We start from the raw sequence: 26,148 nt of genomic DNA, 5'->3' as shown, positions 1-26,148 counted from the left end.
TGTTACAGAGCTCTGTAAACTTGCTATGACACAAGTGACAGATACACATTATTGACACAGTAATTCCAGCCAGTTAGCCAGTTCTCTCAAGCTGATACAGAGTATACACAGGTCAGTTCAGTATTCCTAAGGTAAAGACAATAGACAAACAAGTCATGAGCAGACAAGCCTTCAGCTCTTACCAGTTCATTTAGCTAGCAGGTAATTCTTTACTGAAAACAGTATGAGAGTGCAGACAGAAGAAGTCTCTAAAGGCCAAATAGAAGAATGTATCTGGAAGCTTCTACCATGAAGTAACAAGCTGGATTTGCCCCAGGATTAAATAACATATTGCTACTGCAGACTTGGGCCAGAGAGCACCTCAGAGAGCAGCTGCCTGGTTGCTGGGTTTGTTGTTCCCTTATACCTGCAAAGACAAAACACTCATCTCAGCACTATCCTCGTGCTAGTCCAAAGAATGAAACTAGTTACTACATTTGCAGATTAATCCCTGAGCATTACTAAATTTAATCCCAAACGTTACTACGTTTGCAGATTAATCCCTGAGCAAGGGGTTCTCTGAATACAAGGCAGCCCAGTGTGGGTTAAAAAGGGCACAGATTTTCATTGGGATGTACAAGACTAAATTTATAGCTGTTATTGCAGTTCAGCTAGTAATGAGCAGGCTGCTGTGCCTGCCACAGGACTTGCTTACCTGCCTGTAAATTACATTCTGGTGTTCACTGGTGGTTGCTGCTGCTGTGCTGCTGATCACCTCACTGTGTTGTGCCTGGGAACACTTTGGTGGCAGCCATGGTGATGGGCCTGGGCTGGCAGGTGACCAGGGCATCACTGCTGTTTCTGTGCTGCTGCACTGGGCAGGCTGGAACTCCAGTGGGAACTGGGGTGGAAGGGACTGTGACCTGCGAGGAGCCCATGGCCAAAAAGGATCTGGGGTGGAGATTGTAATGGATACACCTGTGTTGTAAGCCATGATTTGAGCTGTATGTTACAGGATTTAGTATAACAGGAACCACCCAAATAAATGGAGGAAAAGCCTCCCAAGAAGCAGCTGCAGGGCAGAACTGACCTGACCTAAGCTAGCCTCGGTGCCCAGGACCTGTACCTTACACAGAACCTTTCCTGTCCCACGTAACCACCAGAACAGATGGAGCCCAAAGTCATGAACTAAATTAACTCAAGGGACATTTTGTGGACATTTTGAGGGCATTTTGCAAGGGAAGTCCATAGACTAAGGGAATGACATCTGTGTATTATATCCAAGGGCAGGAGGTGGGGTGGTGGCTAATGAGATTGTACTGAGTAGTGTGGGACCTGAGCATGATGTGAATGATAAGGAGTACAGGTGGAATGTGTTTGTTTTGTTTGGAGTAGGGTTCTTCACAGTGGCTAGTATGGGGCTTTGGTTTGGATTTGTAGTGGACACAGGGTTGATAACATAGAGGTGTTTTTGTTATTGCTGAGCAGGACTTACACAGAGCCAAGGCCTTTTCTGCTTTTTGTACCGCCCCACCAGTAGGAAGGCTGGAAGTGCATGGGAAGCTGAGAGGAGACACAGCCAGGACAGGGGGCCTCAGCTGTGTGGGGAATATCCAAAGGGATATTCCAGGCTGTGTGACATCAGGCTCAGTATATAATGTTGGGGAAGAAGGAGGAAGGGGGATGTTTGGAGTGATGGTGTTTGTCTTCCCAAGTAACCGTCATGTGTGATGGGCCATGCTCTCCTGGAGGTGCTCATGGGAAGCAGTGAATAGAGTCCTTGCTTTGCTTTGGTTATGTGTGTGGCTTTTGCTTTGCCTATTAAACTGTCTTTATCTCAACCCATGAGTTTTCCATCTTTTGTCCTCCCAGTTCTCTCCCTGGTCCCACTGGTGGGGGAGTGAGCAAGATGCCTGGGGCTGGGCTGCTGGCTGAAGTTAAACCACAACACCACGCCAACAGAAGAAAGGAGGGGAGGTGCTTGTCAAGAAAAAAAAAAAATTAGGGGTTAAAAATACACCAAGAGGGTTAGCAATGGCACAGAAGGAGACAGACTGTGGATAATGATTACTGCTAATAGTCAACAGTTCCTTGAGCTGACGAGGTCCTTCCTGCAGTGCAGTTACTGACAATACCACAGCCATCGACCTAGTTACTGCAGGGTTTCCGTTCCCAGCATTCACAGCCAACACTGACTTACTTCAATTTCACAATTATTAATGTTTTGCTTAAAGCTACAGCAACTGGAATCAAGTGATCGCTGTGGAATCTCAGCTTTTGCTTAAACAGATAAGCACAATGTGGAGCTTCTCACCGTCAGAGAAAAACCAGATAAGATGAATTCCCAAAGGTCAGAAGTTGTGATGATAAACAAGGAGAACCTAGCCCAAGATAGGGTTAAAGTACTGTGATTTTTAAAGCATACCTAGTACTTTTGAGGGGTTTCCTTAATTTTCTCATTGTATTCCTACAGGAGTACTTGGGAAAGAAGGGACTGGCTTTAGAAAAGGAAGCATTCATTAGCAAAACTTAGCACAAAAGGCAGCAGGAACACTTTTAAATCAGCCGGGAAAGGAAAAAGCCAAAGAGCTGCACAGACTACACAAAATGAAGAAAACCTCATTACAGGAGGTAGAGGAAAGCAGGCAGGATATTTTTTGCTTTCCTTCCTCTTCATCTTCCAATATGACTCTCTCAGACCCTGCTTTCACCTCCTTCTGGGAGGGAGGAAGCCAAGCTTCCCATAATACTGTGAGCTCAGCTTTACAAGCTGGAGACAAAAGAGGAAACCAAACACACAATAAGAACCTGTGGATTGGCCAAACAAGGATTCCTGGAAGTAATTATCACAAAGGCAAGGTTTGTTAGCACTCAAACTACCAAGCTGAGGATTGGTCCTACTTTCCTCCCAGGGGGAGACAGAGGTGTGCATTTCTCCTTCCCAGTGTGAGAGTTTCCTAAGCAAGTCAGGGATTTGCTCTCTTACTCTCAGTAGGCTGTGTTGCTTATTAATTAGCTTGGATCAGGCTCTCGTCTAGGTGATGTCCAAGTAGATCTGGTCCACTCTTAGGTGATAGCAAAACCTTCATCACTGTGCTCTGGGTGCTCCTGTCATGCTGCAGGCTCAGCCCCAGAGCTGCCCTGCAGTGTCCCCACTGCCAGATGTGCAGCCTTGGTCCCACCACTATCCGTGTCTGTCTTGGGGACAAGTCAGATGCAGCTGTGCCTCAAGCTACACTCATCAGTGAGGATGGTGGGGATGAGCAGGGGTGCGCTGCTCCCCAGGCTCTCTCCCTGAGCTTTCACTGCTTGTCAGAGCTGGTGGCAGGGCACTGGCTGCACGGACACATCCCTGTGCCCAGCAGTGGAGCCTGAAGACATCATCATCATCAGCTGTGAGGTCTTTGATGCTGGTCCATGTCCTTGAGAGAGTTGTGCCCATTTAGCCTTAAAGAAAAGCTGTGCAATGGTTGCCAGATAACCAGTCACAAGGGACAGAAACATCCACTTGGAGGGTTTTCTGAATACACAAGCATATTACTAAAAAACAAAACCAAACTCCAAACCAGCTCAGTTATTAATAACCACATACCTGGAAAAAGAAATATAAAATATTTTGCTTTTTCCCTTAGCAGCCCAGTCCACCAGAAGTGCTTGATAGGCATGTGGTGCACCTATCAATACAACCAGCAGATAATAGTGAGGGACTGGCTTGAGGGTGGGAAGCAGGCTGTCCCTGTCACTTGTAATCTTCTCACATCCAGAGGCATCTTAAGGCCTTTCTAAACACGCTGATACTGCCTGAAAATCACTGAAAAAACCTACCCTTTGTTTGTGTTAACAGGATGAGAAAGTGCAAGGCTTCCTGTTATGTGTGTGTGACAGCTACAGATAAGCAGAGACCTCTGGACAGGAAATCCGCCCAACTTCTGCAGTGTGATTTGCCCAAAGCTGAGGAGCCCTTTTTAGATCGAAGCACCAACAGAATGAGACGGGGCTGGCCAGAAAATGGGGGACACGCTGGAGAAGAGCTCTGAGGAGCCCGAGATCTCTTTGGACAATGAGTGTTCGACAAAAATGGGGGACCTGGTGGAAGTCTCGAGTGGTGAAAAGGTCAAGTTTGACGATACAGGTCTCTCTCTTGTGCTCCAGAACGGCCTTGAGAACCTTCGGCTTGAAAATTCCCTTACTGATGTCATCCTGTGCGTGGACAGCAGGGAATTCTCCTGTCACCGAGTGGTCCTTGCTGCAGCAAGCAATTATTTCAGGTAAGGTTTGTAACAAACAAAACCAATACACTTATTTTGCTTCTTAGAATTGAACTGTAGGTCTCCAAGGAGTGCAAACTGGGTGTTGAAGTCTGCAAATTCACAGTGAGCCTCTAATTCCTTATGTCTTTCAGCTTTTTTAAAGTTGGAGACTTAAATAAGACAGGTGCCTAGTTGTGGGTTTGCTGGAGTTCTGATACCAGCACTCAAAAAGTCTGCTGGAGGCAGGCAAAGGAGGACAGAATATTGGCAGACAAGTGCATGAGAAAAGGGTGTTTTAACCAAGTATCTTTAGCCACTTGTCTTGTCCCTTTGGGACCTGGGCAAAGAGGAATACCCATTCAGATAGCAGAGTATTTTTATTGAAATAGGAGTGGGTTTCTGGAACTTGCTAATTTTTTCCTGTTACCATTCTGGGATAAAAATATATATTGCATTACATTTTTGAGGAGGAAAGAGAAGGAATTTTCCATCTGGAAATCAGTTGCAATGGGAAATGTCTCCTTGAAAGCAATTTTGCCACTTCACTGTCTCCTGGTGTGCTTGAACTTTTCATTCTTTCAATACAGTAGATATTCTATCTGAGACTACTGGCCAACAAGAACAAATTTTAGACACACAGAGGAACTTGGTATCAGTTTTAGCACAGATTTTCCGTTATCAATTAGACAATATCATTTAGACCATCACATTTGCATGGCTGGGATTTTTTTTCTTTCTTTCTTTTACTGCTAAAGTGGTCAGATGACTGAACAGGAAACACGAGAAAAAAGGACCTGTGACCACTTGTGACATGAGCAGAAAGCTAATTTTAATGGAGTCTGGTAAGCTTTGCTAGTAGTGCCAGAACAGTTCTGCTTTTCTAATCTAGAATAGAGATTCTGTGTCTGTGAATATTTGGAGACAGGTTTATTTCTACAGAGAGACTAAATTTATTGCATATAAGAAAATATACAGCTAAAAGCAGAGATGCCCAAATATTTCTTACCATCATTGTGTGCATAATGGACAGCAGATGCACAAATTAAAATCAAAATTATTGTAATGATACTTTGACAAAACCCCCCAATTTCACTATAAGTAAAGGTACTGCAATCAGAAGGATTTTCCAGTTAAAACCAGGCAAGATAGTTTTATGAGAACAGCTGTTGGCCAGCTTTCCACAGAGCTTTTCCTGAGCTACAGCCTGTTCCTTGGAAGGAGGGGAGATACCTGGCTGGAGGTCATCCCATCCCAAGGCAACTGCAGATGTGTTCAGGGTCTGCCCCTCTGGGTGCTTCTGTTTGGATTGGCTTCCCACAGAGTTGAGATTTATTACATCTCACTGTCTGCTAGTGCCTCTTGTCATGACTCTTTGGGTTAGTTTCAATCACATTTGGCACAGGATGGAAATTTCAAACCTGAAGTTCCCGTGAGTTTGGTGGAAGTCTGCAGCTAGGAGAGGAGAGATGCTGGGCTGGCACCCTTGGTGCTCTGCAGTGTAACGAGCAGGGTGTCCTGGCCAGCCAGCACACAGTGCCCAGAGCAACCACACTGCACAGCCAGCACAGGCTGAGCTCCTGGGAGGGACCCTGAAGTGTGTAAGAGGAATAAGGAGGGAGAATGGAGGGCTCAGGAAGGGGAAGCTGAGGTTACTGCGAGAAGGGAAAGAAGGACGCAAGTCTGCAGGGAACTGAGGTTTGCTGGTTCTGCTGCTCACAAGGAGCCTTCATTGATCTTACCATAATTCTCTGGAAGCTGTGTGGCCCCAGAGAAAGAAGGAATTCTTAAATCCCACTGTTCCTGTGAGTACTTTCCACGCTATGACAGGATCTCTAACAGCAGCCATGCACTGGAGCAAAGCAAAGGGACGCAGAGACTCACGGCTTCATTCCCCTGCACGTTACACAACCCTTCCTGAAGGCTGGGTGCCACAGTGTGGGCAGCCCACAGCAGCTGACTGGAACACACTTAAACAAAGCTAACCCCTTCTAGGCCTTCTTCAGCACTGCTGGAGAGCAGATAGACTAATTCTTGTGATGTCCTGCACCCATAGACATAAAAACATTAACTCTCCATTTACCTCCGTGATGATAACAAAGCAGAGAAGAGAAACACCAGCTGACTAAGGTGGAATAGTAGTTCTTTAATCCTGCACTGCCCAGGAGTAGAGAGAGAATGGGGCTGGGAGAGGTTGGAGCCATTTTCCAGAGCATCCTCGAGCTCCAGCATGGTTGTTTGAACTCAGGCTCATAATGCCAAGCACAAGCATTCCAGTGTGGGAGGGTGCTTAAAAAGTGCTTCACGAAACTGCAACCCCTCATTTATTTTATTGAGATTTCTCTAATTTTAAAAATTAGAATTTTTTCTAAAATTGCCCATTTTTGGCTATCTAAATTTGGCATTGGGTTCAGATGTGCATTTCTTAGAATACCTGTTGGTTTAAAGGTGCAGTTTAGAATTACACAGGGACAAGACCCAGGGAAACATAGAATGGAATTAGTAGCCACATCTGAAGGACTTAGAGCCTCCTGAGGGTAAGTTCAGAAAGATTCAGAGGCAGCATTTTAATGCCTAGGAGAGAAGCTCAGCCTGATCAGCCTGAGTGGAGTCAGGTGTTTCCCCTGCCAGCACACAGGGTGGGAGCAAGAACCACTCCATTTGAGCAGAAGGAAGGCCACAGCAGTCAGCTCTCCTGTGCAGCACTGCCCAGTTCAGCCCTGCCACGATCTAGAGAAGATCACTGTGCTTTAGAGGTGTGATTTCTGCAGCTCACAGCCACATTACCTAAACCTACACCCTACGAAATTGGGAGTGGATGGCAGCTCTAAACCAATTACAAAGATTAGGAGGCAGATAGGCCAAAGCGCTTTGACCAGACCCCTGTGCACAGCCACCAGCAGAATGCTGAGGCTGGTTTCTGAGCAGCCTTGCACAAGTGTCACCCTGGGTATATCTGACTGACCCAGCAAACACTCCAGTCTGTGGGACAGAAGTGAGACTCTCACCTCCCCGACAGGGATGGGTCAATACAAGTCTGGAGTCATCAGTTTAAGAGATGAAAGGAAGAAGAGCAGACACCACCTGCACCCTCCATGGGCCTGGTTCTCGTTCAGATGAAACATCCGGCATCCGTCAATCCCGCACGACTCAAAGAGCTCTCCTGTGCCAACCCCCCCTCTCGGTGCTGAAGCCCATTCCCAGGGAGAAGTGGGAACTGAGGGCTGCTGTTTTCAGATGACCACCTCTTTCAGTGGCCCACACATCCCCTTTTACATCACTTGACAGTGCCAGAGGGAGAGAAGCTAAATGAATCCAAGTCTCGGGGTCACCGAAATTAAGGAGCGTTTGTCTAAATGCCTTTGAAATATTCTGATTTCAGTAGCAGCAGAAGCTGGACCATGAAGCAGGGCAGTGAAGCAAAAGCCTCTCATGAGCTGAGATGAGTGAAAGGAAAAATAAGAATTTTGGCTGAGCGACTTTACTGACAAGTAACCTCTCTGCCCAAATTTCCTACTCAAAAGTTAGGCCTCTCTATCCAGAGGCAGTTTTGCACACTGAGGTAACTAAGACCTTGCTATAAATTTTCTGCTGAAGTAAGGAACAGGTAGTTCTTAGAGCAAGTAGCAGCTGGTGTCTTCCATCCATTTGCCATTCATTGTGCCTAACTGCTTTGCAATAAAATCTGTTTACGTCTTGGTTCCACTAAGATGTGTCAATCAGACAGCTTAATTCAGGCACTTCTTTTACAAGAAAAGCATGGCCTAAGACTTGGGACCTCTAGCCATTTCCCAGGTTGCATTGTCCTGTCAACATTGTGTATGACTAATAAAGAAGGGCTTGGAATGCAGGGTAAAGAGTGCTTCTAATTACACTTTAGATCTGCACATGTTTTTCACCAATGCAGTTACGAGTGGACTCATGTAATTCTGATCTGTTGAGACAGATTCCAAATGATGTGACATCTCATTCTCTGAATGCAGCAAACAAGAAGGGGCTGATCAAAATCATAAGTAAAAGCAAAAAGCATTGGAAGAAATAATTAAATCTGTGAACTGGAAATGCAGAGGAAGATGTGTGTGTTTGTCTTGCAGCTGTCACAATGCATAATGGATTTAAATAGCCCTTAGAGAATTTCTGATTTATACCCCACATGAAATATCTGCCCAGTGCCAAAGGTATGTCTGGTGGTCACCTTTCAGACGCAGCATTATCCACCAAAGAAGAGTTGCTATCTACATGTATGAAATCACTGCACTTTCTGCCTAACAGTAGTTCCAATTCATGCAAATTCAATTGCTTCTCTAGCCAAGAGGCACCAACTCTACAATCCCAAAATTTAGCAGAAGAAAAGTTGGACTCTAAATTAGAAGAAAGTCCATAAGCCATTGTCCCCTGGCCCACCACTGGTATTAATGCCTTTTGCTGCCCTGGAGCCCGAGGTCTGCTGTAGAGGACAGCACAGAGGAATCAGCCATGTGTGTATGTCTTATCAAACTCATGATTACAGAGGTAGAAGAGCAATAAAAAGAGCAACAATTTTCTTGTTTCTTTTCAACAGGAGTAATTGCATAAAATATGAAGCAATCACAGTATTCTGTGTTGAAATCTGAATAGCCCAATGTTTTCAGAATGCCTCATCCTGACTGGAATGCAGTAAAAGATAAATGTCTTTCTTTCCAGGGCCATGTTCTGCAATGATTTAAGAGAGAAATATGAGGAGAAGATCATACTGAAAGGAGTTGATGCAGAAACCATGAATATACTCTTGGACTACACTTACACCAGCAAGATGCTCATCACAAAGCAAAATGTACAGAAAGTCTTGGAAGCCGCCAGCCTCTTTCAGGTACAGATAACTCAGATGCACTGACCCAACCTCACTGCTCTGGCAACACCACGTCTTACCCTGGTTAGCACACTGCAAACTTCTCTGATTTCATGGGTTCTGGAAGCATTTTGCTTCATGTTTACTTACATTAAGGTAAAAAAAGGCAGGGACAGCCATGTACTGGAATTTTGCTGTGCTGAGTGTCATGCAAACAGGAAAAGAGCCTGGCTGTGCCTCCAAGAGCTGCTCCATGTGCTGCCTGCCTGGCAGTGCTCCCCAAAATTCAGGTCAGCCTGTGAAGGCAGTCAGAAGGGGTAGTGGGCAGCAGCTGGCATGGCTGGCCAGAGCAGGAAGTTGCTTTGCCTCTCTGTCTCCCCTGCCTTGAGATGGAGGCTTGCCAGCCAAAGTTAGCAGCCTCCTTTGTAGATCTTGTGATGGAAAGGGTTTTAGTCATGACCTGGGACTTGTGGGAGGCCAGAGTTGGGCAGTGTTACTCAGCCTTTGGTCCACGAGGTATTCACGTGTCCTGTAAATCACCTGTGAGGTCTACCAAATTGCAGTGTCTGGTACCATGCTGCAAATTGCTAACAAATTGTAACCAACATAACCTGCCAAGTGCCAATGCGTGTGTGTGTCCATTCCTCTCATTAGGGAAGACAAGAAACACCCAACTCCGTGGTTCATGAGGGAATTCAGACTCTTGAATCTTACATGGAAATTTTGCTCTGCAGTTCTGGAGCTCTGCGTTTTAGGACACAAGTCCTATGAGGAGCAGCTTAGGGAGCTGGGGGTGCTCAGTGTGGAGAAAAAGAGGACTCTATTAAAAAGGGACTTTATTGAAAAAGAGGACTCAAATAGGGTACCCTCAGGGGGTACCCTATTGCTCTCTTCAACTCCCTGACAGGAGGCTATAGCCAGGTGGGGATTAGGCTCTTATCCCAAGTAAAAAGTGATAGGACAAGAGAAAATTATCTCAACTCGTACCAAGGGAGGTCTAGGAAAATTTTCACAAAGGTAACTTTAATGTCACCTGGGCCTGCAGTGCATTTTCCATGCACCAACACTACCAACTGGTACCATTAAATGGCTATATTTTGTTCATTTTCAGGACATTTTCCATCTTGTTTTTGTTTTCTTTTGAACCTTTTTTCCTTAGGCTCATTCCTTAGCTTTTTTTTTTTTTTTTCCTTCTGGAACTATCAAAAGTATAAACTTATGTTTTTTTCACATATCTTCCCTACTTTTCCTTAAAATTAAGATTAAATTTGATTCCCAATGCTGGTGCTTTAAGAAAACCATCAAACTCTGTTAGAATAATGATAAAACTGTGAGGGTACCGTAAGTAAGAAAAGTAAACTAGAAAAAAACTAGATAAACCTAGAACACCAGGAATGTTCAGCTACAAAGAATGGTTGTCTTGGATACTATCAAGTTTTATAAGGCCTCATTATACATTTATAAGTCCTCACATTTATAATGTGAGGGTTTGGTCTGAAAATGTGTTTTGTGCAAAAAGGATTTAGTAACTATTAAATCTTTAATAATCTACTATATCAAGCTGACAGAACTAGAGTTCTGCCAGCTTGTCCATGCTATTTGTGCTGAAGAACAGAGTTGAAAGAGTCAAATGTTTCATTTGGATGTATCAAGAGCTGAAAAGATTATTTCTGTAATTTATTGTAATATTTTTGTTTGATAAATTCTTTCAAATTAGTGATATGTGAGAAATCCAAATTCCAAATAGAATCTTTTCAACTGACTTAGCAATAACTTGTGGCAAAGCCTCTTTTTAACCTTGGGGACTTGGCAAAGAACGAAATAAGAAATAACTTGCACAGTTCTAGATATTTCAGTATAGATATTCCGATGTAAATTATCTCCTTTTCTCAAGAAACTGTTTTTGAAAAGGTTTTCTGTAATTATGCCTTTCTTTACTCCCTTCTAGTAAGTTTTGACCAAATTCAGTCAAAACTGACAGTGGGAGGAGGTGGAGGGCTGTTTGGAGAGCGCAGGCATCCCTGCCATGGTGGGGAAAGCAGGTGAAGGGTTTGGAACAGGGAGCTGCTGAACAGCTAAGCCTCACCCTCAAGTGAGCCAGACAAATTTTTTCCACCTCAAGCGCAGTTGCAACATGAGTTCAATAATCACCTCCTCTGTCTGGCTGGTGGCTGCCCAGCCGCTGCACTTGCAAGGCTGGTGCCCACCCTGGATCCCGCCCAGCAGCCGCTGCCACCCACACTGCCTGCAGAGCTGCTCATCCTTTCACCCTGGGAAGGGTCAAGATCCCAGCTGCTGCCCAGGGCCACGGCAGGCAGCCCTGCTTCCCTCACCAGAACTCAGCAACAACCTCCAGAGCTGTCTACACTGCTCCTGCCCCCCAGGAACCTCTGTATTACCCATTGCCTCAGCAGGTCCCGCATCAGATGTGGTGGTGGGAGCAAAGAAATAGTGAGAGGGAAGCAGGCTTCTGAGCAGATGGAAAAGAAACTGTGTTGTCACCAAAGGCTGTGATGCCCCCTGCCATGGAAATGCCAAAGGCTGTGATGCCCACTGCCATGGAAATGCAGTGGGAACAGTGGAGGATGCCCGAGCTGTCCCCTCTAAGCACAGCAGGGCTGCTCTGCCCTCAGGGCACGGTTGAAGCAGCACCAGCCTGATGGCCTGACTGACCCCAAAGCACCCCTCATCCCTGGGGTCATCCACTTTACATGAGCAGACACTCCAAGGGAAATAGGGCTCCACTACCTGGCAGCCGTCCTGAGGCCACTGAGCAGGGCAGAGCCAGGGTGCCAGCTGCAGGCCGCGCCAGACAGGAGGGCACCATTTGCCACCAAAGGCCTTCAGGGCAGCTCCCGGGGGAGAAGGGCTGGCAGGCTCAGAAGGCCTCCCCTCCCCGGGGAGCAGCCCTGGAGGGGGCTGTGCCCCTCAGCTGGCTCTGGCCGGGGCTCCCTCGGGGCACAGGTGTCACCGCTGAGCCAGGACAGGACCTGCTGTCCCTGCAGCCGCAGCAGAGCCCGTGGCTGAGGGCCACGAGCTGCAGGGTGCAGGATCCGGCCCTGAAGTGTGCTGCATACAGAGAAGGATTGTGAATGAAAGAAAGACCTTTCAGTCCCCATTGCCTTCCCCTTCTGGGGGCTCTAGCTGGAGGCAGGGCTGCTGGCACTGCTTACACTCCACCATTGAACCACAGCTGGGACAAGCGAGGACTCTATGGGGAGGACAAATTTTACTATTCAGAGTCAAAGCTAACTGGAGGCCAAGTAAGCGTATGGGATCTCTCTAGCAAGTGAGAACCTGGATTCAAATGGGTATTAGGAGAAGGACTAACTTATTGAAGAAACTGTTCTCAGGGAGCAGGGCTTTTAAAGTGCCTGGATTGGCATTAGGAGGGGTACTCACAGTGGACAAGCGGAAAATTCAGAGCTCTGCCAGCATAATCAGAGCAGATGAAGCAGAGGCTCAGGGTTGTCTTCCTTCTGATGCTCTCTTGAGTCAGCCATCTGCTCTCCTGGGACTGACTGACATATGCCCAGCAAGTTTTGGGGGAGTTTTGGGGGGAATTTAGTGTCTAAATGAAGGCAGTGGTGGGGAGTCAGCGCAGCGCAGAGATGAGGAGCAGAACCAGGGAAAGTCCTGCCTTGATTTGCCCCCAAGCAGCCCAGCCTCTCCGGTGGAGCCCTCAGCGGGGCCGCTTCTCACACCCACACCTCGCAGTTCTGCATTTGCCTGGCCACAAACAGCCCCGCAGTGAGGGAGTGGGGCCTGCTGGCCGTGAGAGCAATGTGCACCTCCCTGTCACCTCCTCAGCGCTGCTCTCAACAAGCCATGTATAAATAATTAGAGAACTCTACAGAGCTTTGCTGCAGGCTGTGAGAACGTTGTTTTGGGGTCTATTTCCAAAACAGAAAAATGTTTGGAAACAGATGAGTCGATATGACCTTGGCAAATCCTAGGTTTGTTTTTTTTTGTGTCTCATTGTTTTGGGGTCTATTTCCAGAGTCACAGATGAGTCGATATGACCTTGGCAAATCCTAGGTTTGTTTTTTTTGTGTCTCATTACTGACAACTTTGAATGCTTAAGCTTAATAAGCTTAATAAGGCTGATGCTTAACCTGCCTCAGGTCTGAAGCCTGCTTGGTGGCAAAGTTCTTTCAGATCCTCAAGGAAATGCCCTGGTGAGTTCAAAGTGGTTGGCTCGTGCTTGCCCTGAGAGCAGGCAAGGGGAATGTGGCAGGTGCTGAGGGGTCACTGAGCTGTGCCGCGGTGCCACCGTGGGCCACTGATATATTTTTATCACAATTAATGTCAGTGGTGGCAACACGTTCTGCGACCTCACATAGCCTTGTTCATCAGTCAGTTGCATTTCTCTAAACTTTTGACCACATCTAAATGTAAAACAGGAACCAGGCAGTCTGTACACAGCGTCTGCGATCGCTCAGCTCTGATAAACAGTCTAAATATGTCAACACGACACCGACGGGTCTGGAAGGTTCTACCCTAATTACTGAAACAAATCTACATACTACAGTGTTTAAAAATGTTTCGCTTCCTCTTTGCCCCTCAATTACTATTGCACAACTTTCCCCAGTGAGAAAACATGAGTTAAAATGGTTTGCTTGCTGACACTGGACGGAAAAACAACCCAAAAGCACAGATGGAAATGCACAACATTAGCTCTGATCCATCTTTATTGCATCGTTCTGCGGCAGTATTTGTACCTGAAATCACAGAGGTGATGGAAAATCCATTAGGATGAAGCATTGATCAGTTCTACCCAAAACTGCTTCTCAATTCCTGAATAATCATCAGCAATCCAGCTCAGATCACACTGTTTAGAAATACCCTGCAGACACCTGTGGCCCAGCATATGTGCGCTTGGGACCCTCAGGTGGGGTTATTTTGCCAAGGAAATTTATGAGAGTAGTTGTGATGCCTTATTGAATGCAAACACAGCCAGTTCTCTGATTAAGTAGACTCTGTGTGTAAAATGCATATCAATATTTTTTTCAGCCAATAGTGATGACAAATCAGGTCACTTGACCCTCTGAAGGCCTCCCCCAAAACAGATTCTTGCCAGAAAGCCCTGTCTGTCAGGAAGCTCAAAAGAATTGCTGATGGCCAATCTCTTCCTGCCACTCACCCCAGTCTAGGACTGCTGCCCATTCCTTCTGGGGCAGCACACTGCTCCAAACCTCCCAGACCTCAGCGCTCACTTCCCACCCCTCCCACAAGGCCTCAGATGCACTTGGAGTTTGGATGGTGGGAGCATAAATACAGACAATGGAGCCACCTTCACTCTAAAACCAGACTCTGCTCTAGCTGGTCTCAGCTGACATGCAAGATGAAGTAGGGGAAGCAAACTGGATGCCTGGGGTCCTTATCTGTGCTTTTTAATTCCATGATTGCCAGTGCTTGGAGATCTCATGGAGGAAAAGGGAATAGTAGGAAACCCTTTCGTGAAGCAAATAAAATTCATGACTGTCACAGGTCTTCTGCATCCTGCAAGAAGGGAAACAAGCAATTGGATGCAGAGGGAATAAAAGCAGTGGGAGTTAGAAATTCTCATTTCAGACTGCAGGTCTTGGGAGATACCTGTGCTCAGGTGATCCAGTTCTTGTCTCCCCCAGCTCTTTGCTGTATTAGGCATGGCTGGTTGCTCCATAGCTCCCCTGTGATAGTTTTCATTAACCCTTCTGTGCTTATACAAGCTTTTTCTGCCCACAGTTCCTGCGCATGGTAGATGCTTGTGCCAGTTTTCTCACTGAAGCACTCCAGCCGGAGAACTGCGTTGGCATCCTGAGGCTGGCTGACGCCCACTCCCTGCACAGCCTCAAACAACAGGTACAGAACTACATTATCCAGAACTTCACCCAGGTCCTGAACTATGAGGAGTTCCTGGAGCTGCCGGCGGACATCCTGTGCAGCACGCTGAAGAGTGATGAGCTCTGTGTCACGGAGGAGGCGCAGGTGTTCGAAACCGTCATGAACTGGGTCCGTTACAAGGAGTCCGAAAGGTTTTCTCTCCTGCCATACGTGCTGGAGAACGTCCGGCTGCCCCTCTTGGACCCTTGGTATTTTGTAGAGACTGTTGAAGCTGATCAACTCATTAGACAGTGTCCAGATGTCTTCCCTTTGCTCCAAGAAGCAAGAATGTACCATCTGTCAGGCAATGAGGTGAGTAAAACAGGAAGGTATTAGCCTTTTGTAAATGTCTCATGCTTCAGCTCAAAAATTGATTTGAAAGGAGCAGTGCCATGGGGCAGAAAAAGGTAATCACACTGAATTTCCACTAACTGGTGCTACTGAAAAGTCAAAATGGGCCTCAGAATTTATCCTGCTGTCTGAGACAGTTTAGAAGATTTTGGCGGGTTGTTTTAAAACAAAGTGCACATCTTCCTGTTCATGAACATCTGAGCTTGACCCTTCATACACACTCCTGCTAAATTAAGACCCCAGGTGGCTTCCCTAGTAAAAAGGCAAATGGCATTAGCCCTGACACCTCACCCTCTCAGCTATTACTTCAAGCCTAAGAAAAGAGGAATAATTTTCCCACCAAACTGTACCACAATCTGTAATGACTCTTTCAAATGTGAATATGTAACATCTTCCCCTGTTACTTATGGGGAAAATGTTTCATAAAGGAAATATTCTTCCTCCTGTGAAGAAGATGGTCTCTTTGAAGAGCAGAGGACTGCTCATCTGCTGTTTGCAGAGGTCCCTGCCCCCAAAGAGACAGATTAATCCTGACACCCACTCGAGTCCTGTCCTGCCTGCTCGACGCAGGCTGTGGTGGATCTCCAGTTCTTCCATTGCCCGTCCCCTTTGGAAAGTTAGGTATCAGTCACATCTCCTTGGCCAAAATATGGGGGAGAGGGGAGAGCAACCAAGAGGTCAGATTTCACAACAGGAGCAAAGTTCGTGAGCGTGTGAGGAAAGGTGTCCCTCCACAGTCAGAGTCACAGGAGGGCAGGAGGGCGTTGTGGGCCCATCACTCAGGGCGGATGTGTCACCTGTGTCACCGGCACGGCGACGGGGGACAGACCAAGCGCTCCTTGTGCTGGTGACCCTAAGACACGACTCGGTGAGCTGCGGTAGTGCCGGCCGGCCTGGAGGGCAAGCCTTGTGCCACTGAGCAGTGCTGTCAGGTGCATGCGGACAGATAAAGGGAGCGCTGCCCCGGGCTGAACACGCATTAGCTCATCTTCAAAGGGCCAGCCGCAGGAGGCTGCGCTGCCAGCTGCCCTCCCCCGGGGCTGACGCCTGCCAAGGGTGGCAGGCAGGTTCAAACAGAGTCCTGGAAGCTGGCAAGGTCTGCGACTCACGTTCTATAAAAATGTGCTTGTTCATTTTCTCGACATAGTCAAAATGCAAGATACGTGTCTGTGTATATAATATCTTTTAATATGGATAAATGATACCAATTTATAGAAACACGGTAAAAGCAGAGAGGTAAAACTTTAAGCAAATTGCCTCCTGACACAGCATTTAACCTGTGGGTCTTGTTCGCAAGCATTTCCTCCCAGGAGAACACAAGTTTCCAAACACCTCTTGCATTCTTTGCTTCTGCTGAACATCTACCTAGCAAATGAACTTCTCCAGTGTCCTGAAACAAATACCTGGTCAATAAACTGAGCCAACAAGCAGTAAATTAGAGCTAAGCACATTTCAGAGCCTGGTGCTGGCTTTAAATAGTTCTTCTAATTTTGGCTTGAGGTAAGAGCTTACACACAAAGAAACAAATAAAAATAACCCCTCCACAGTTGAGAATTGTTATTGTTCTGACACTAACATATCTCTTCAGGACAAATAATGAGAGCACTTATTTTCTGCTAGCACTAACTGCAGTCTTGCTCTCTCTGAGCTCCCCAAGGCATACACAAACCTTGGGGTCCCCCTACCCTGCCCTCACTCTGTCAACCCAAATAAAACCTGTCCTTTTCAGCTACCTGATGTGCACCCAGCCTTGTCACTACTGCTCACCTGCATAGCTCTTGGTGCCATCCTGGAAGTTTCTAAAAGGATCAGAAAGGATCCTAGAAGGTAGGCAAAAGCAACTAAGTTCAGAGTTGGAAAAATCCTGCTGAAAGAAGGATACAGCAACCTCTACTGAATACTTCTAGGACGCTTTTCAGGCTTTTAACTTAGAAAGCCTTGGCTAATTGGTTCAGTTGATGTAAGCCTGCTGTGATTTGAAGAACAGGTAATCAAAGAAAAGGTCACCTGGCCTTTCTGTAACTGTAGGTGTAAGTGCCCTGTGTACTCACTCTGTCTCACTTGCATTTAGATTATCACAGAAAGGACCAAGCCCAGGATGCACGAGTTCCAGTCTGAGGTGTTTATGATCATAGGGGGCTGTACAAAAGATGAGAAGTTTGTAGCAGAAGTGACTTGCCTGGATCCTTTGAGGCGAAGCCGTCTGGAAGTAGCAAAATTACCAATCACAGAGCAGGAGCCAGAGAATGAGAATAAAAAATGGGTGGAGTTTGCATGTATTACTCTAAAAAATGAAGTCTACATATCAGGTAAGGAACAAGACATTGACTGGGAGTGCAGGAGGGGGAGCAAAGCATTCTCACGATTATTTCCAGCTTTTATCAAGACCGTGCTTGAGGCAGCTTTAGAAAAATTAAGCACTGCAGGTATTTTAATGTTTTGACTTTGGACATGCTCCAGAGAGCACTGTACGTGTAAGGACACAGCCTAGCTCTGACCTGAGCACAGGATTCCTTTTCAAACAACATTGATCTATGTGCATGGGTACTTTTGTGCAGCACCCTAAACAGCGACTAAGGTCACAGAAGGGTTCTTGGGAACAGTTCGCCAAACATAAAATGACAAATTGGTTCAGCATCTTCTTGTGACAAGTTCATTTGAAGCTCCACATGCATTAGCAAAATCGTGCCAGAGTCTGAGTCATTTTGCAAAAGTCAGTCAAGAATCTGCAGGGAACTGTCACTGATGTTTGGCTGCCCCCTGAAAGCTGCCATCACAGAGGACTCTAGACCTGCCCACCCACAGTCATTAACTTGGCAGTATAAACTGTCAAAGCCAGATGAAATCCCATGTTCCAGACACCCAGAGTGGGTCTGAACAACTCATGTGCTGATCATCACCCCAAGAGCTTCAGGAGATGTATTTAACTTCCCACACAAATACAGTTGAGCTCCACACAGGGTTTGATCCCAGAGCTACAGAGATTTTACTCTGACAATCAAAATGTTAAAATCAAGCTTGTTGGCCAGTTTGACAGCTGCTTTTGATGGCCTGTCAAAAAACAAGTTGGATGATCTTGTACTTCCAGAGGAAAAGTGACAGCAAGCTTTTCATCACTGTGGCTTTACAGACCATGATACAGAACAGGGCTTTCATAGGTAGAATACTTCCTTTCTGCAAAACTGGCTACCAAATTCTACACTCCATCAAAACAGAAGAGTAGAAAGGAGGAGAGTAGACCAAAGTGTGAATCCTAAAGTGTGAATAGTAGTCCACTGCCTTTATTCAAATATCTTCCATTATATTCTTTCTTTTGGGAATCCACATATTTTTGATACTTCATTCCAATTTAACATTCATTAAAGTTTTAACCTGGGATAAGAAATAGATTACTGTTTCCATAACTACAAGAAAGTTATTCCTTTCAGTCCACCATAGAGACTTTCTGGCATTAGCCCCTCTGTTAGAAGGTAGCTGTAGAGAGAAACCTAAGTCAAACATTCCAACTAGGGAATATTCCCCTCACCTTCACACCCTTGAGTTGAGAGGTCTTTTTTCCTTTTGCCTTCAATTTGTTACCCTTCTCTCTTTTTCAAGGCTTCTTGCATTCTTTTATTCCTGACATCTTTTCCAATGTCTCTTCTCCACTTTTATTTTATGTTCTATCCAGGCTACCTCCAGGCCAGGCTAACACATTCCCTGCTGTGGTGAGTCTCAGCTGGCTTTCCCTTTGCTTCCATTCTCACAGCTTCTCTTTCTTCCTTCTTTACTTACTTTCATATCTCTGAGTTCCTCTCTCCATTCCCTCATTGCCTTTCACCTTTTTGCCCTTTGCACACAAATAAAAGGCTAAGTGGACCAAAGCCATTAGTATGTTTTTGTCAGCGAAACCAATTATTAGTGTCTCAGTCCTGATTAAATAGCTGCTTCCTCCTGCATGTCCTTCTACTTTTGTTTTCTTTCTTTAGCTCCTCTAATTTTCTTCTACTCTAACTTGACTTTCATTTTTCCTAACTTGATCTCCCATTCCATGTGCTTATTTCCTTCTGTATCTTGGTACAGTCTGGAGTCTTCCCTGCTCCTTTAGCATCTCAAAAATAGGAAAGTCCTTTGCACAAGATTATGACTACTGTTAGATCATGATTTCCCCAAAACAGTTTCAAGGCTTTGACTGGATAGCCTGAAACACTACATTTGCAGCATAACTAAAAATGACATGAATTATCATTCACCATTCTGATGCTTTTACTAATTTAGGCACAATTTCTCTTCAGATTAGAAAGAATTGTTGTCCAGAGATAAAACAGAAACAAAATTAACTTCTAGTCCTCTCAAAAATCTCTCCCTGATGTGCAGTAAATTCACCCACTGGTCCAGCTCAAGCTACTACATGAGTTTCAGCCTGTGTAGGAAAGCACAAGCTCATGTCAAAGGGAAATTTCAAGGGAGAGTAAAGGGAACACCTGCAGTCTCTCAGCCCCTTTGTAGCCATGAATGCTGCATTCAGGCCCTTTGGCCACTTCAGCTATTTGAGTGCAAATAAAATTCACGACATACATGTGAAAAATACTAGGACAAAAGCATTACAAACGACTCTTTCTGGCATGCTAATTATCTCCCATTCAATCTCCTATTTGGCCCAGAGATAGGCTCCATCAGTTTGCAGTGATCTGTCTGCAGTACAGAATACCAATGAAGACAGACATTTTTTCAATGGAATATGAATTCTCTTTTCAGTATATTCACCAGTGAAGCAAATGTTTAATCAGGTTGCAGATGATGGAATAAGCTACTCAGTCTGTAAATGTGGTTTTAGGCTTAACTAGATCTGTTTGTATTACAGTTACACCAGAAACTGTAGGCAAACAACAGCTCTTGTTTAAAACACTGCTCTCTGCTTTAGCACAAGCAAAGACCCACTTGCAGGTCAGCTCTAGAATGAGTTTGCAGGGTCCAGTTTTGGTCTTCAAGCTATAAATATGAAGCTTACCCAAGTCTGTAGAGAAAGAGTCCAGAAGGAGAGAAAACGAGATCCCAGCCATATGGTCCCAGGGTTGAATAGTAAAACTTCCAAGTCCTGCAGGACTATTGTTGGGAGGAGCACAGTCAGGTCTTTTGCTTTATGATGCAAACCACAGGGCTGGCTGGATCTGCCCTGCACGACCTGGCAGTTTTCCAGTGCAGGCCTGTCTTCAAGGGATTTGGAACTACCAGCTGCAGCATCCTCCACTATCTCACTTAAATCACATTTGTTTGTTTGTCCCTTTGCAGCAGTTCTGCAAAGCCCTGGTGTTGCACAGAAATCTCCTGCATGTCACCCTGCTATGTGGTTGGTCGTGCACTCAGTATTGAAATGAAAGTGGTTGTGGTCTGGTAAAGTGAGGAATGGTGATTTATCTTCACTGAATATTTGGCTGTAGAAATTGTTCAGTGTCCTTCACTATTAAGTAAACTAAATGCAGAAATTTTCTTCTGTTGTAACAGGACCAGTTAACAATCAGTAATAATGATTTACTTTCCATTGTGAGAGAACACACTTAAATTTAGGCATATTGGTTTTTAAGTAAATACAAGCTGTGCTATCATATTTACATGTCATGTACACTGCAGGTGGCAAAGAAACAAAGCACGATGTCTGGAAATACAACGCCTCCATCAACAAATGGATACAAATTGAGTATCTCAACATTGGGCGCTGGAGACATAAAATGGCAGTGTTGGGTGGCAAAGTGTATGTCATTGGGGGCTTTGATGGCATGCAGAGAATCAACAGCATGGAAGCATATGATCCCTTTCATAACTGCTGGTCAGAGGTAAGAGGCTGCATCACGTAACATTTTAATTATTTGGAATATTTTATTTAGAAAATCTTAGGTCTTGGATTCATCAAAATTATCTTGTATAATTCTTTTAAGCATTTCTGGTCTTTAAAAATACTAAATATTTCTTTTTTTCTATAGAAATGCATATCCTTTAGAAGGTAAAAATATCCCCAGATTGTCAGCCAGCATTTCCTATGAGACATCTAATGCCTAACTTTCCTTTTTTTAGTTGGCTTTTGAAGCTAGTAGTCCATAAATCAAGGAGAAAGAATATAATATACATGAGCCAGAGCACAGGCTGAAAACTACTGCTCTGACACATTTTATATGTATATAAACTGTGTCTACCACGCTGTGCCTTATATATGGTATGGGTTATACATGAAAGTGAAAGTACAAGTTTGAAGGTAAACAGGATTAAACCCACTCCCCCCAGTTCTACTCACTGTACTTCAAGCAATGAGAGGAGAGAATTAGGCAACCAATTAATCCATAACAGTAATGAGATTAGGCATCATAACAGCAGACACAACCCATTGTCTCTAGATTATAAAAAGCAATGTGGATGACTCTAACAATCACAGCTGCAAGTAGCAAGATCAGTACAAACAAATTTCTTGTGCTTTTTTGCAAGGTATGGAAGCATGTAAAGGAGATTTTTGGCATTTCTGATATTTCCTAGCTTTTGAATTATTGATAAGTAATTTTAATTTCAGCATTTGAACAGAGCATATTTTCATTAAGGGTTTTTGCAGTTTTAAGAAAAAGCTGAAACATACTTTTCCCTTATCCTTAGAAACATCATCTTCTGAACCCTGCTTAAAAAGGGATGCCTGACTTAAAATTCCACAGGCTCCCTCCCCACAGGCATCAGTCTGACTGCTTCACATGGTTACTAGTGATTCCTTTTGGTCCCCAGGCTGCTCCCCTGATGGTCAACGTGAGCTCCTTTGCAGCAGCCAGCTACAAGAAGAAGCTGTACGTGATTGGGGGGGGTCCCAACGGGAAGCTGGCCACGGACAAGACGCAGTGCTACGACCCGGCCACCAACGCCTGGAGCCTGAGGGCTGCCATGCCCGTGGAGGCCAAGTGCATCAACGCTGCCAGCTTCAGGGACCACATCTATGTGGTGGGTGAGTGCAGCACCCGTGGCTCTCCTTGTCTGCACCCAGCAGGGCTTGCTCCTGTGCTTCTGTGATAGTTTCACCCCCACAGAGTGTGATCAGATGGTCAGATGGCTCTTCCCGGTGAGCTTAGCGAGGGGTGGGAATCCAGGATGTTCACAAACAGTAGGGAAAGGTCACCAAGTCAAAATCCCTGTTAGCATGGCAGCTATCTTGGAAAGCTGGAGGTAGCCCAGAGACAACTTAAAGCCATCCAAAGATGTGTTCATAGTGGCAAGGGCATGATCTCATGGCTACATCATGTCCCCTCTCCTCTCCAGGGCATTACACAACCCACTGCATACAGGATTTATGCAGGGATAAGCATACTAGGAGGAGGTCAGAGGAGCAGAGCCACTGAGACCCAAAGACCCAGAGCTCTTCACTAGATTGCACTTGGGGTTAATTCAGTCAGTCACCAGAACTGGAAGGAAAAATGGAAAAAACAAGATTTTGAGCTGAACTATGGGGGGAGGAGAGAGCCTGCACACATCTCCAGATGGCACCAGGAAAACCAAAAGAAAAGAAGAACATTTGTTTCCGAAACAGGAGCTCTGAAAAGTTTCCCCTTGCTCTCTCATCCTTGGTGCAGGGAATTTCAATGTAATTAATATGGTGCTGAGAGCTGGCATAGAGCTGGAGTATTCACCAAATAATTAATGGTGCTCTGGAGGGAGATTTATAATCTGCATGTGTGTGCACATATATACATACACACACCACTTTTGTGTACAAAAACACCTCGTGCTTGTCCTCAGCACTGGAGCTGACCTCACCCTGTTTGCACAGGATGACAGAGAGAGAAGGCACATGAGTTATGGGCTAGCTGATGTAACTCCTGATAAAATGGACATGATACTCCAGTCACATCCATTCAGCATCTTTCAGCCAGCAACATCCACTAGTAAATCTCTTGTTTATCTATCTGAGAAACAAGTCTACTCCAATTGGAGAGAAATCAGCCCCATCTGAAGTTTAAAAGATAAAAGAGCAGTTGGTTACTGCATTCAAAGCAATCAAATGACCCAGACTGATGAATTACCAACTGCCAGGTGAATCACTACAACTAACAATCACTACAACTAACAATCACTACAACTAACAACTAACTTTCAGTCTGTTTCAGTTAAGTCACCTCTGAATGACTTGATCACCCCTCAGGTGCTGCACTAATATTGTCAAACTCGGCATCTATTATAAGTACCACAGATAAATACTCACTTTGCTAGCAGGGAGCATGCCAGGCATTGTTGTACCTCATCAATAAGACCATGGCTTCAAGGTTCCCTATCCAGAAGGACAGTGCCAGACTCTTTTCAGAGGTGGCCAGGGACAGGACAAGGAACAATGACCATAACTACAATATATGAAGTTCCACCTCAGCCTGAGGAAGGACTTCTTTGTGTTGAGGGTTGCAGAGCACTGGAACAACTGCCCAGTGAGGCTGTGGTTTCCCTCTTTGGAGGCATTCCAAACCCACCTGGATGCATTCCAGTGTAACCTGCTCCAGGTGACCCTGCCTTGGCAGAGGGGTTGGACTGGATAATCTCCAGAGGTCTCTTCCAACCCTAACAATTCTGTGATTCTGTACAGCACATACAGAAGACACATTCAGTGCCTGTAAATTTCAGAATAAGAACCATTTAGCTGCTGGTAATCTCAGGAGGAAATAGATTTTCATAGCCTTTCATGAGAATTGAGGTATTGACTATTTTTTCAAGAGAAAAGGACACTGCAAGATTGAAAAGGTGCACTAAGGACCTTTACTAAAAATCATTAATAACTTCAGTTTTGGGAAACAGAGAAACTGAAGGTCACTCTCTGTTTAACAAACCCATAGAGAGATTATTGATTCAGTCTGACAAACTCTAAACAAGGAAGGGTTTTTGAAAGCAGCCAGTTCCAGGAAGAAGGAGGATTGATGGACAGAGGAATAAGTGGAAAAATCCTGTTCCCATTTCTAACAGTGATGGTTTATCACAGCTGGTCCTCCATGATCTAAGCACTTTTAAACAACATAGCATTTTTCTGAAGCTGTGTCCTTAGCTGGAGCAGCAGGTATCAGAAAGATCTGTTGCTAGGTGCACTGCAGTCACACTGAAGGATCACAGCAGGCTGTTCTGGCCCTAAATTCCACAGCCTTATGAACAACAAGTGGCCTTCTGCAGATCAGGCTTTCAAAACAATAAAGTATCCTGTGACCTTGTTTTTTTCTTGGCTTTGGGGCATAAACCGTTCTTAACAAATGTCAGGAACAGAGTCTTGTTGAAGTGGGTGGTTGAATTAAAATCCCTTACAGGAACGGCCAGTGCAAACCAATATCCATTTCCTTCCCAGGTGGGGCAATGAAAGCTCTGTACTCCTACAGCCCCCAGGAGGACACATGGTGCCTGGTGACTCAGTTCACCCACGAGAGAGCCAGCTGTGGCATTTCTCCTTGCAACAACAAGCTGTTCATCACCGGCGGCCGAGATGAAAAGAACGAAGTCATTGCAACAGTGCTCTGCTGGGACCCTGAAACTCAGAAGCTGACAGAAGAGTGTGTCCTGCCTCGGGGGGTGTCTCACCACGGCAGTGTTACCCTCAGGAAGTCTTACACGCCCATCCGTAAGATCGTGCCCGGGGCAGTTTCTGTCTGACCCCGGTGCCTCCTGGCACAGACTGCAGTGAGGATGGGTTTGGGCTTCGTGAGCAATGGATGGGAACACCACCACAGCTCCTCTGGGGGGTATCTGTATATATGCTTAGTTCTTGTGTTTCCTCTGTACATTATATCCTTAAATTATCTTAATTCCTTCCCTCCACAGAAAAACAAAGGGACCAGCTGTAGTTTAGTCCTGCCAACACAAGACCTCGAATCAGGCAAAGAAATGTAGGTGGGAAATTTACTTCCCAGCTATATCTACCCTGGAATGTGCTTGAACTGGCTCAGTCTGGTCCCAGAGTTTGGTCAACTATTTATTGTGTTAAGCTGGATTTGCAATAACTACTAGTGAAAAAAGAGAAGTTGTTTTAGGAATTAAATATTTGTACTTTGGTATGACATAACGTCTTGTTCCAAAGCTGTGCTTTTTTCTCCCAGTGTTTGGCGCATTAGATTAAGTTTGAACCAGTTTGTTTGTTTGTTTGAAGATACTTTGTTGGTTTTTGAGTTCTGCATGACCAAAACAAATCCATCTCAGTTTGCAAACCTTGCTGTCATTCCCAAGAAAGACTGCACAGGCTGCAAATGTAAATGAACGCTAATTTGTTTCCACGGAACATTCACTGCGGCTGTTTTCTAAATAAAACAGGCCAAACCGTAGTTTCCCTTTCCTTTGTTGTGTGTCGGGTGACTGTAGTGCCTGGAAGGCCTTTTCCTGGCCGGGCTCCGTCCGTGCCTCCATCCCCACTGGGTGGCACTGCGCTCCCGGCATTTTCCGCACGGGTTTGGGTTCCTGGAACGCAACCGGACAAAACAGTCTGCTGGAGAGAAAAACAGTTCCAGGTACTGTTCCCAGCCTGGTTCATGAGACTGTCACATGCTGTACCAGAGGGGGCAAATGTTCAACAGGCCAGGAGGGCCCAAGTCTCAAATCCCAGCATCTGGGTCAGTTGTAGGGAAAGAAAAACAAACATTGAAGAGGTCACGCCCGGGACGCCCTGGGACACTCTTGGCCAAAGACTGGGAACATATTCCCGTCCCTCCTCCCCTGCCTAGTTGCTGGAAAGAGCCAACTCGCTATTAAATCAAGACAGAAAAGACAGTGCAAAACAAATCTCTCCAAGCGGAGAGCAGTGACTCCTTCCAGCCTTCCCTCCCTCTCCGTCCTGTCTCCTTTTGCCTTATACAGTATTAAAAATAATATTTCTGTCATGCTAGGCTGGGGAAAAACCACGGGTTCCTGGATTGC

General features: G+C 45.4%; 1 protein-coding gene and 1 long non-coding RNA gene across 2 annotated transcripts in view; one reads left to right on the top strand and one right to left on the bottom strand.

Annotated features, from left to right (window-relative positions):
• Nucleotides 1–273: 273 nt before the first annotated feature.
• LOC121363999 overlaps nucleotides 274–26,148 on the bottom strand; it is a 29,198-nt gene continuing 3,323 nt past the window's right edge. Inside the window, exon 3 of the long non-coding RNA XR_005956810.1 lies at nucleotides 274–406. This is a non-coding gene — a long non-coding RNA (uncharacterized LOC121363999). The remainder of the gene's footprint in view (nucleotides 407–26,148) is intronic.
• KLHL6 (kelch like family member 6) lies at nucleotides 3,892–25,559 on the top strand. Its single transcript, XM_041486843.1, has 7 exons — nucleotides 3,892–4,247; nucleotides 8,910–9,075; nucleotides 14,782–15,231; nucleotides 17,342–17,579; nucleotides 20,881–21,083; nucleotides 22,012–22,225; nucleotides 24,593–25,559. The coding sequence occupies exons 1-7, from the start codon at nucleotides 3,988–3,990 to the stop codon at nucleotides 24,892–24,894; spliced, it is 1,833 nt and encodes a 610-aa protein (XP_041342777.1). The 5' UTR covers nucleotides 3,892–3,987; the 3' UTR covers nucleotides 24,895–25,559.

This window comes from Pyrgilauda ruficollis, unplaced genomic scaffold, assembly GCF_017590135.1.
Source record: "Pyrgilauda ruficollis isolate IOZ18807 unplaced genomic scaffold, ASM1759013v1 scaffold79, whole genome shotgun sequence".
NCBI classification, from domain to species: Eukaryota; Metazoa; Chordata; class Aves; order Passeriformes; family Passeridae; genus Pyrgilauda; species Pyrgilauda ruficollis.
The sequence above is the reverse complement of the archived record's forward strand: the minus strand, read 5'-3'. Positions and strand labels throughout refer to the sequence as shown.

What these genes read in the sequence shown, in the direction of transcription:
- KLHL6 (XM_041486843.1), top strand. Translation starts at nt 3,988, where the DNA reads ATGGGGGACACGCTGGAGAAGAGCTCTGAGGAGCCCGAGATCTCTTTG. An exon ending in GCAGCAAGCAATTATTTCAG is followed by an intron (nt 4,248 to 8,909) that starts GTAAGGTTTGTA and finishes CTTTCTTTCCAG; the next exon opens with GGCCATGTTCTGCAATGATT. An exon ending in TTCATAACTGCTGGTCAGAG is followed by an intron (nt 21,084 to 22,011) that starts GTAAGAGGCTGC and finishes TTTGGTCCCCAG; the next exon opens with GCTGCTCCCCTGATGGTCAA.